The sequence below is a fragment of the Glandiceps talaboti genome, chromosome 9, assembly GCF_964340395.1.
Source record: "Glandiceps talaboti chromosome 9, keGlaTala1.1, whole genome shotgun sequence".
In the NCBI taxonomy this organism is placed as follows: Eukaryota; Metazoa; Hemichordata; class Enteropneusta; family Spengelidae; genus Glandiceps; species Glandiceps talaboti.
This window is the reverse complement of record NC_135557.1, coordinates 14932590-14944558: the sequence shown is the minus strand read 5'-3', so window position 1 is coordinate 14944558 and position 11969 is coordinate 14932590. Positions and strand designations below refer to the sequence as shown.

The following is an 11969-nucleotide window of genomic DNA, read 5'->3' as shown; positions in this document are numbered from 1 at the left end:
TGTGGTTCAGTCTGTGAATGATACACTTCATGAAGAGTTCCATATATGACACCAACTGTAGATGGGATTTCTCGCCAGGTTCCACGAAGTTCATTCTATTCGTCTAGAGAAGGCCACATTATAACGTTCTGGAAGTAGTGCCACAATTTATCTACTATGAAATATATGTCTCTGTGTACAGTTGTGATACTTTGATCTAAAATATATGATAATGTACTTAAATGGTCGTATTTCCTTAACCAAATAAATGCCATTATAAATCCTATTTCTAACTCTAAGAATAAATGTTCTTTGTCGACGCCCATGTCCATGCCTTGTATTACAAATCAATGTCCAACACGTCAGGTTCAAATGGCATGGAAACCATTGGTAGCATAATGAGGTTTAGAATACAATACAGCGAAGATGCTGGGCTTCTATTCTAGTGATAGGGCTTCTCTTCTAGTGATAGGCATTTCTAGGTCAAACGTGGGTACGCACGTATTTGAGAATCTGTGCACTCTGTCGAGTCATTTACTGATTCTGAAATGAAATGAAGTGAAGTGTACACGAGGATGTCAATAACAATATTTGATAATTTTAACCTAATTTAGAAATGACCTTACTTACGCCAGTGACAAAGATTTCATATTCTCCAAATTTGTTTTGTCGGGGGTGTCTTGGACGACAACAGGCCTGTGATTTATGGCGTATTGATGTCAACACATGAATATTATGAATTATTTATAAATTAGTTGCAACTTGAATGATTTTTTGAACAAACAATTTTTGTTAAGTAAAATAACTTACTCGTCAATCGTATGCGCTGAAAAGTATTGCATCACCTTTTGGTAAACGTATGTTTTGTAACTATACACGATAAAAAAAATAAAATTGATGTTTGGGTCCGCGCTCAAAAGTCAGCTCTTTCAATGGCAATCATGGTTTTAACCCGTGCCTGTAGTACCGACATAGATTAGTATGTAAAAAGTAAGTATACTAACAATTTGAAGTGAATTTATTGTATACATCTCGAATTAGAATAGTTTTTTATAGAAATAATTTGTTAATCTTTGGTTGTTAAAAAATGTCCCTGTTGGTATAAAAATGTTCCAGTTGAACAACTAATTCGGCTTTAATTATTATTTCCATTGTGATCAGAAGTGAGTATTTTTGATTAGCTTAACACGTCAATATAGGAATAGAGTGCACTTTTTCACAAAATTTCAAACATTTTCAATGGCGGTCGGGACTATCCCACTGACAACCCCAGCCCACCATTTGTATCTGCAACCTCGTTGTAGTACGTTCTAATGCGTTGAAATATTTACTTTCTGCTTTTAGAATTGGCTATAATACTGAAATGGTGGATGGTGCTTAGAATGATCTGAAAAGAAGAAGTATTTAATAGTCTTCTCTTTCATTGAGATGCCCAAGTAAATAAGTCCTCGAACAAGTCTAGAGTTCTTGGGATGCTGTTCGTTCATCAAAGTATATAATCTCTAGATGCCTTTCATAAACGTCCCTTATGATTCCATGCAATGCCAATGGTCGTCTTCCTCTTTGCACCCTTGGTAGAGGAATATCCCTCGCTTGTGGCTGTACAGGAGGAACCCTGTTATCATGCAGAACTAACAGTTGGTTCAAGTGAAGCTTAAGTGTCCAGTATTTATGACAATTCTTGGTCTTCGTACATGTATCGTATTCTTGTCCAATAACATGTCTAACATTTGTCAAAGTGCCCAACCCTTGGGTGTACGTTATCAGCGGGATTCAATGACAACCTACGTGTACGGTTTGTAATCACATATATTTCTCGCTTGAAACAACTACTGCCTGGCACCTAAACCAAAGTATAGCTGGAAGCGTTAATCTACTGCCAATCACATACAAAAAACAGATGATACAAACCAATCATGCACTGTGAGTATGGGCTAAGGTTGGTGTGTTGTGAAACAAAGCGATTGTTATTCATTTTCGAAATGTTCAACCAATATTTTACCATCCTTAATAAAATACCTTTAATATGAAAGTGGTTGCAATGGTTGCTTCTTGTAAGGCGGTAGCGTCATTGTCGACAGTGAAGACCACATGACAACAAATATGATATTCACAACAACAGCTTTATCTTTCTTTCTTTTATTTTGTTATATTAGATAGTTCTTAAAATATATAAACTCTTATCTCCCAAGAAGTCCAGTGAGGGCCATTCCTCATGGGTTTAGTGTTAATGTAGGAGGAAACCGGCGTATATCCTGGGAAAACCTGCGTTGTACTGTAGAGTCAAACTTAACGACACTCTTCTTACTTACAGCATAGCAAATTTTAATCAACCCCTGAATGCGTTCGAACCCCGGCCACAGTAGTAAGAGGCAGTTGCAAGTGGTTTAACCACTCGGCCACCAACAACCCGCTTAGCAGGATGTCTAAAAATACTGGCATCCAAGTTTTCAGATTGTGCAGTGCCACGGCTACTTCGATTTAGGAATGAAAACATTCAAAACTTTGCAAAAAAGGAATTCTTAATTAATAATGAATATCAGTATGAACCAATCATATTTTTCACCATGTAGAAAATATCTTTTTCTTATTTTCTCAACTCCTTTACACATAATTCATTAATTAATGTCTACATCACAAATGAAATCACTAAAATCCTGCTGGTAAACCTCCTGGTTTTCGATGGTCTGGATAAGCATACAACCTATCTTGTTCTCTCAGTATAGCCATCACAACAGAGTATATCTTGAACAGTGCGGTAGATTCACATTGATGACCATACGTCTTTAGGCCTGCAATGAACTTCTGCGAGCAAAATGTACAAAGAAATTCTCGTAACCTGTATAATGAATTTAAACAGTCTCAAAATGTAGTCTCAAAATGTTAGAGCACAGTGTATGTATGTATTTATTTATGTGCATGCATATGTAAGTCTGTTTGTCTGTATGCACGCATGTGTATGTATGTCTTTCTATGTATTATATGTGTATGTAATAATAATAATAATGTTAGCTTTTATATAGCGCTTTCCCACTCTTTGCTCAAAGCGCTTTACAATTATTACCCCTGGCTTTATACTTCCTCAACTCCCTGTGGAGCATACAATCCATTGCAGACTTTATAAGCGCATATGATTAAAGCATTCGTATTGCAACCTCTATCCTACCAGGTCCCCAGCTGGATGGACAGGGGCACAGTCGTGGTTCAGATCTTACCCAAGGACTTTAGCCACTCAGAAACAAACAGCAGTGATGGGGCTCGAATCTGCAACCTGCAGATTCCAAGCCGGCCAATCTAACCATTCGCCTATGATGACTTCACATAATAATGTGTGTACTTATGTATGTATGTATGTATGTATGTATGTATGTATGTATGTATGTATTATACATTTGTGGGGTACACGTTGTATTTTGCGTTGTGATAATAGAGACAGTTTATGTCTAAGTTACTTACTTTATCTATGAATGGTTCATATGATATATCATTGGGAATTCGTTGATGATGAAATCTTGGCTTAGAAACTGAGCTCCGTATATCTTTGCCAAGCATAATAGTTTCCAGTATAATCTTTGAAAAAAAATGTAGTAATTAGATTACCAAAATGTATACTTATAGGTGTAATGTATATATGTACTACCATTAGGGAGAGTGCAGGGATTATTAGAGATTATATTATAGCATTACCAATTCCAGTGAATTTTGTGACGTCATCGCTGTACATTATTACTGATAATATACTCCGTTATTGGGCATTGCGGCCCCGGAACGAGCATAACAATACAAGCTTATTTGTTCTGTTTCTTCATACGACTAGGTATTTTTTCGAAATGTATGTTGTTACTTATGATTGTCATTTCCAGTGTTTAAAAATACAACGCATTCATGAAACAAATTTGTGTTCACAGCAGTTCATTGTAGTATATATGTGTGTGTACGTGTACGTACGTGTGTCGCTATGATTAGTATTCAGCTTCCGGGCCGAACATGGCAGACGATGTTCAGCGCTGTGTATATTATACGTTGTTTTGCGTTTCTCGGTCTACAAATTCACTGGAATTGGCAAAACTATAAAATAATAACAATAATGTATGCCCTCCCAGTCCATAATGGACTCAAGTAAACTTTGCACTCCATAATGGGCTCGGCTGTCGCCTCGCCCATTATGTCGTTCAAAGTTTGCTTTCGTCCATTATGGGCTGGGAGGGCGTACATTATTGTTTAGATATATGAACTTTGTCATTATGATATGTTCAATGCGTACACGCTTTAATTATATCCAAAGAAAATTTCTTTGTGTTCAAGTTTGTGAAAATTCAGTAACTGTCTAGTATAACACCAAACAAGAAGGGTGGGTAATCTCCCATATTTTCGTGAAAAGATGTCTTTTTATAACATTTCATATATAATTGTATATTATCACTTTATATATACATACATACATACATACATACATACATACATACATACATACATACATATATACACACACACACAAATATATATATATATATATATATATATATATATATATATATATATATATATAAACATATATATATATATATATATAAACATATATATATATATAAGATATCACTCTACTAGAAGAATGAAATTTAAACTCTATGCATATATATATAATGTGATGAAAAATGCAATACAAATCTTCTTTTTCTTATTTGGTACAATATGAAATTGCAGTAATTAAGCTAATGCATAGCAGTAATAGGAAATATTATTATACCAAGGCATTTGTTGTTATAATTCTGGAGCCACCAGCAGAACCAATAGCCATCTTGACGTCACGATTTCCATTTAAGATAACAGCTGGTGACATAGCAGACAGAGGGCGCTTTCCAGGTTGCATTTTATTCTGACTCTCAGCAATTAGCTTGTGGGGTCCAGCAAAGTTGCTTATGCCGTTATTGAATATGATACCAGTTCGAGACCCGTGTACCCCAGAACCAAAGCTACAAACAAATAGTGGGTCATTCTTATTTTTTCACAAGGAACAATCAGCTGAAGCAATGCACGTTATATGTAGTCTAGTTCCTATACAATATCATTACGATTTATACCTTCGCTCAAAGTCTAGTCAAAGTCTTACTCTAGAAATCCTGAGATGCATGAGATGTAATATAAAAATCATCCACAGTCACCCACACATTCATTAACATCATGTCTTTGTTAATCAATCACAAATTTCTAACCAATAACACTACTTATACACTGTTTAAATCTGGTTCACCGATGGATTGAACAACTTTCTGTGCTGATTGAGGGACTTTGACCAGACTGTGGTCAGAAACCACAGTTGGCATTCAGACTAGGGTATATGATATAATATGCAACCGTTAATTTCTAAGGTGAACGAGCAAGATTTTAAGATTGTTGTTGTTCTTCTTGTAAATTATATGCTCCACTTTATCAATGTGAATTGTGAATAAAAAGTTGCATGTTAAAAATACCTACTATTCGTTTATAGTTGAGGTCAATGCCACACCATTGCCATACTGATCAATAACTGATACGTGAGATGTGCCACCATCTTCAGGATAATTTAAGACTTTACCATAATATTCTGGATCATGTGTTTGATTATCATCAATTCGTGATCTAAGGTATGACGCATGCTCTTCAGATGTGATATTTTTGAGTAGCTGTGTGTGTTTGAACAAAATGCATTAACTGCCAATATTGTTATTGTATGGTGATAAACAATCCTCTGTCAAAGACACAGTCCTTTTGCATTTCGACTCATTAAGAATGTTTGTGCCACGTTTGGTTCAAATCGGCCTATGCATATCAGAGAGGTACGTGCATACGTACTGTGACTACTTTGGCTATATGACCATAAGAAAGCCGAAGTCAAAGTCAAAGTCAACACCTCATTGATATGTTCGCCAGACGTAAGTTTTAATAATATAATACTCATTGAGGAAATGAGGGCATAACTGGGTTGGGAGGATGAAGTCGTGTTTTGTCACTACAGCTTGCTGTGGTGCGTGCACGTGGTTTAGATATTAACACCAACGGGTGACGATTTTGACATAGCATATGTATGTCTCCATTCATGTACAATTAGTTGATATTTACAACAAATATGGCCGCCATTTTCCTGTAATAGCGCCCTCTATAATCGGTACATTGTAGTACATAGTAAAAATCCGTAGTAGACAATAATATTAGGAATTAATCATTAAAAGTACCTAAATATTAGTGGTAGGGCCAAAGGACCTAGGATATGCAGTTGATAATCATTCTGCTGTATTTATGCATAATATTATTTCCAAAAGGTACTCATTTGGAATGTCCACCAAGCATTTTTGACTTTAGAATATCATTATACATCACTGATGAAAATATCGTTTGCTACCTCTTTTTGGTACCTCTTTTCCTTTGCCGCCACAGTGAGCAGTCAAGCTTAGTGTGGGCTACTTTTCACATTCCAGCGTAAAAGTATAATTTCGTAGAATGCTCGACCATTGCACTTATTTCAAATTTACCATTATATTGCCCATCATAATTAAATATCTAAGATATCAAATGAACCATCCTACCATTTCAATATCATCAAATTTATCATCGCCAAGCTGTGCACGGTATACGTGTGCAAATTTAAAGGCTTCAATAATCCTATGATTCCATAGCAACGTTTCATTGTCATCATAAACATCATCAGGTCCTAGGTTGTAACCTGCAATGAAATTGTTTCTGTATTTCTACCATATCTTTACACATTAATTTCATTTTACGAGTTGTTAATCACTGTGTTTGTATTTATAGCGTATCAACAATGCATTAACATCCATTTTGGAGACATTGACAGATGAAATGAATACAAGCGTACGTACGTGCGTGCGTGCATACGTACGTGCGTGCGTGCGTGTGTGTGTACATACACACACGCACGCGCGCGCGCACACACACACACGTACTTACGTACCTACGTACGTACATACGTGCATACGTACGTACGTACGTACGTACGTACGTACGGACGTACGTAGATACATACATACAACATACATACATACATACATACATACATACATACATACATACATAGGTATAACATATTTTCTAAACTTTGGCATACTAATTTTGGACAGCAATAGCTCTATATTATTTGCTAAACATATTGCGGACATTAGTTGATGTGAAATGGCAATAACTTTGTTATTGAAATCCACAAACCTTTCAGTATATTCAATATTAGAGACATCACAGCACCTCCTGACGTTGGTGGTGGTGTGTACAGGGTGAAGTTACCAAGTGTAGTCACTATTGGTTCTCGTATAAGTGCATGGTATTCCTTTAGGTCATCGACTGTTACAATTCCACCTGTGTAGGAAGTTCATGTTTGCCTCATTATGTACAGTGTCGTGATGTTTATTAAATATTAATGCTCCATCGATGTAAATTCATGCAAATTAACACTGGCATTTGGAAAATCTATTATTAAAACAACTTGTCAACAATTCCATCTAACTTAAATTTGAACTTCCTCAATTACGTCACCCTTACTAAATTAGGTCAGCTTTACTTGATGTAATAATACACTAGTATGCGAATATTCCCTCTTTCTATCCTATCGATGAAATGAATGGATATTATTTGTCTGACTACGATAAAAGATACAACAATTATGTGTTTTGTATGGACGTTTTGTGTATAGTAAAACCCAGTTGTTATTTATGACTGTAGGACAATTACTGCATGTACATTTGGGGTTGTTAAAGATATGTTTCTCTACATCCAAAAATACTATGTCTGAGCATTTCATTTCTGTGATGTGTACTCTACAGAAAATATTGACTAATTTCGCTAAAGCGTTATAGCAATGTGTGTTGTTTGTAATAAAGTCGTTTTGGGTGATACAGTTACGAATACAATATTCTTGAGTGCATAACCAACAAACCGTGTTCTCCTATGTCTGCAACTATGTCATGTGCCAGAGGTCCTTCATAGAATGCACGGTCACTCCCTTCACTGATTTTCCGTAGTGTTTCAGCGTACTTTGGGCGGACAAACAAATCTCCTTCTTCTAGTAGTCTACCGTTTGGCTTTGTCAGCAAATGTCTAAAAATGACGACAACAAATTTTTTATATTGTAGAATAAATATGAATGTTACTTATGTAAAGCAAATGTAAACTGTGTGTTCAATTTGAACCATGGCGTAAATAAGCATGAAAAGACAAGTGTTTTGAAATTATGGTAGGGTATGTACAGTTCATACAGTACACGACCTATCATCATAGGATGTTTTTTTATGAAAGCTGAAATTATATGGCAAACACACTGTACGAGAATCATTTACTCAAATGGTCAGACACGATGCATGTGTGATGAAAACATTTACGTATAATGTCACTTTAAGGATGGTAGGCTAAGATTTCAAGGCCAGATGCAGAAGCCATTGATTGACTTTTATATAAGTAGATAACAATGCTTAAACTATTATCAGGGTCTTCTGATGTTAATATTCATAGGGCTAGAAGAGGGCCGGGACAAATGAAGAGGTGTTAAAACTAATTTTGCCAAAGAACTGGAATGATTAAATGGCTTCTAAAGTTAAAATCAAAGTTTGACATTTAAACACTCTGAAAGAAGAGGAAAACATTCACAAGAAGTACGAGTGTCATGCACACCTTAATGATGGACTATTAGATAAGAAGATGTGTTCTTCTTCTACTCGTGGTTTTTTAATGGCCATTGCTGTAGCGAGAGTCAGTGGTATTCCTTCCGAGGCAAGTTTAATTGCTGGCTGAAAGAGATCTTTCCATGGTAATTTACCGTGACGTTGATGAGCCAACCAGAAACCACTAATATCACCTGGAATAGCTATGGACAAACCACCTAATAGACACAACACATACCATTAGAATGTAAGCCATTAGTTTGTGACAGTTTGTGTTGTCTGGCCATTCGTTTCTAAATAAGAAAAGATTGACAAATTGAAAATTTCAGTATAAAATATTTTTACTCCATACAATGCTAAATACTTCGATTATATAACTTCAAAATCACCCCAACAAGATTTAATAATTATATGCTGTGGCTTTGGAAATTACTTTGTATGCTGAGATTCTTGTTTAACGTGGTCATTTCATAACTTGTTATTGTTGTATAAATTTCGACATATTTGGAAGAACTTTTATCTTAAAATGTACGTGTTAGTTCCTCCCATACCTTCAGTGTGAAACGTAGATTCATTCGCAGCACCGGGGGCCGCGTCTCTAGCATCTATTGTCTCTACAGCATTTTCACTTTTATTATAAATCACCATGTAGTGACTTCCAGCAATACTAACACTGTGTCCATTAACAACTCCAGTACATAACATTGCGGTAATAGCAGCGTCAACTGCGTTGCCTCCTTTCTGGAGAATTAAGCTGCAACGAGAGATGGTAAAACGTAAAATGCAATGATAACAAGGAGGATAAAGACAACGCTTCGTCTGGCCCGAGAACGTATTTCGTTACCATTGTCGGATCGTAGCCAAATAAAAAACAAATTTTAGTTCCGGTTAACCGACCTAAGGTTTTTGTTGCGCAAGACGCTGAGGCGTAAATAAAATTGTGCGGTTCCGATTACATTGAATTTTAAAATAGGTGGGGTAGGTTATTAACACTGCTTTCTTCATTTCCTCAAATGAGAGTAAACATTGATAAATTTTCTTTGTATTAGCTACCAATATTGTATCAGGTTGTGATATATTTTCAGACGTGATCGTGTCTGTAGCCGGGCGCTTTTTTATCTTAAGTCTGTGTACAAATTGTGTGCATATAATACACATGTAATAATGTATTTCGGAACAAAGACCCAAATCCACTGTTTGACAAAGTTAATTATACAGAAAGAGGTTTTGTAACAGGGTTCTATTTTTTTTAAACTGTAGGTATACCAACAATGATAAAGTGATGTGATTTTTACATCGAAATATCTTGCGATATGTGTATAGTTCCGGGAGACTATTGAATTTGTTCGAATACGGATAATTTATAGTCCTTATCGCACAATGCTTTAATGTTGACCACGGCCTATCATTCAAAAAAATATTGAGTTTTGTCAAATATCCATACATGCCATATTCTTGATAATAATAACTTAATTACTACATACAACCTCAAAAGTGTATTATGGAAAATCGATATGGTTTCTCAGATAAAAGATAAAGTTAAAAGGAATACAAAAAATAGCAGGGAAATGTATATTGTTAGAAATGTAAAGGTAGATATGAATTCAAAAAACAGTGACATATTATGAAATAAGATAAAGATTTAAAATATATTCGTGGTCGATTGAAACGTCTGTTCTAGTGGAATTTCCACAAAAGGGATACACATTGTAGTACAGTACTCATGTACACTATGAAACAACTATGGGTTTCACTACCATGTTATTCAACTAACCTGCCATATTCTGAGCATATCTTGTGGTCAGCAGAAACAGCTGCCTTCAGGAAATGCATTCCTCGTGAAAATGATCCAACACCTTCGGTGTGTTCTGTGTCGACCCTTATGGATCCTAGCTTCAAGGTGTTATCAGACATGTATACAGCCATTACTATAGCTGATAGTATGAGAGTCAGTTGCCAGTACATTATTACCAGTAGGCTTATCTCCCTATTGAATAAACTGATATGCAGATTTAGTTTTTAAATGATTAATTATACCTATTATCCATTACCAAATATAAATCGCAGAAACTCAGAGTGTGAGAAACCCAGAACTTGATTGAATTGTATACATATATTGTAATATACACTGTGTATTATCACTGAGAGCCAGCAATACAAATAGCTTCGATAATGCTATGCTATGCATGTGCACTACTGGAACGTGTAACATGTACATGTAGCCTATCATATCTGTATGTGACATTAAGCAATAAGTGTGCTTTGAAGTATGTTATACTACCGCAATAGTAGAACGCATACTTATTTTCGCGCAAGTAGACTCTCGAGAACGTAAACGTAAACGCAGCTTTATTTACGCGTTGCGCACAAGTGACTCACAGACCTAAGTAAGACTGTCGACGAGTGTCGTCAGTTCATCTGTCCAATTGACGTATAACACACTGTAAAATATCTTACCCACAACTCTCTCTGATTGGTATGCTTGGAGGTTCCTTATTTTATAACTTTTTCAATAACCTATACTTTTCAACATTTTAAGCATAGTAGTTAAGTTTAATTAATATGTAGCAAAAGAACGCTTAGGAATCAAAAATAAATTTCTAAATTTTGTATAAAAATGAACTAACAACTAAATTAAGCATGTGCTGTGAATAAAACACTTTTCCTTTGTCAAAGTGTCAATAACTTGGGTAGTCAGTGTGTATGATTAGTTTTAGTATGTAAATTTCTTTTGTCATACCTATTCAAATAAATCTATATCTTTGGCAAAGTCATAACAGGTGCATATATTTTCCTTAGTTTCGTCGCAAATATTCTGCATGTCTTTCAAGAAAATCTGCTGACAAATTCCTAAAATTGCTACTCCTACAATAAATCACTGATACCAGAACCGATGAAAATGGGTATTCAGAACCTCATCAGTGGCAATTCTACGCTTGCCAAATGGAAAAAAATGTTTTTACAAAACCCTATACACTGGTGAGATTTGTCTGACTTCAGGGAGATGATGTCCAACACTACAAATCAGAGAGAGTTGTGGGTAAAATGTTGTACAGTGTAGCACCCTTTCATCGAGAAGATTGACAAGTAAAGCTTTCGCTAGTTAGGCACCCCTTTCTGTAGGTCTTTGTTAACAAATACCATAGGTTATCGATCTTTAGCACCTGGTTTAATATACCATGTGAAAGAAGGGCCTTGAGAAAAGAGTACAGAGGGTAAACCTTAGTTTTATTTGCAAACAGTAGAAGAACAGTAGACAATGGTGGGAGTCAATGTAACACTCAACACTTAGTCAAAACCGCGAGTTATCGAGGTGCGACTTATCGAGAGTCCTATGTCATGTGA

At 35.6% G+C, this 11969-nt stretch overlaps 1 protein-coding gene across 1 annotated transcript; it reads right to left on the bottom strand.

The window, feature by feature from the left end:
• Positions 1-2628: 2628 nt before the first annotated feature.
• On the bottom strand, positions 2629-10550 carry LOC144439851 (glutathione hydrolase 1 proenzyme-like). The gene is made up of 10 exons (XM_078129086.1): positions 10399-10550; positions 9176-9378; positions 8635-8842; positions 7904-8064; positions 7180-7326; positions 6543-6679; positions 5455-5642; positions 4727-4952; positions 3436-3549; positions 2629-2784 (listed from the first exon to the last, which is right to left on the bottom strand). Exons 1-10 carry the CDS (start codon positions 10548-10550, stop codon positions 2629-2631), a joined length of 1692 nt encoding a protein of 563 aa, XP_077985212.1.
• Positions 10551-11969: the final 1419 nt, after the last annotated feature.

What these genes read in the sequence shown, in the direction of transcription:
- LOC144439851 (XM_078129086.1), bottom strand. Translation starts at nt 10,550, where the DNA reads ATGGCTGTATACATGTCTGATAACACCTTGAAGCTAGGATCCATAAGG. An exon ending in TGCAGACATAGGAGAACACG is followed by an intron (nt 7,327 to 7,903) that starts GTTTGTTGGTTA and finishes CTTCCTACACAG; the next exon opens with GTGGAATTGTAACAGTCGAT. An exon ending in ACCTCAACTATAAACGAATA is followed by an intron (nt 4,953 to 5,454) that starts GTAGGTATTTTT and finishes ATTTGTTTGTAG; the next exon opens with CTTTGGTTCTGGGGTACACG.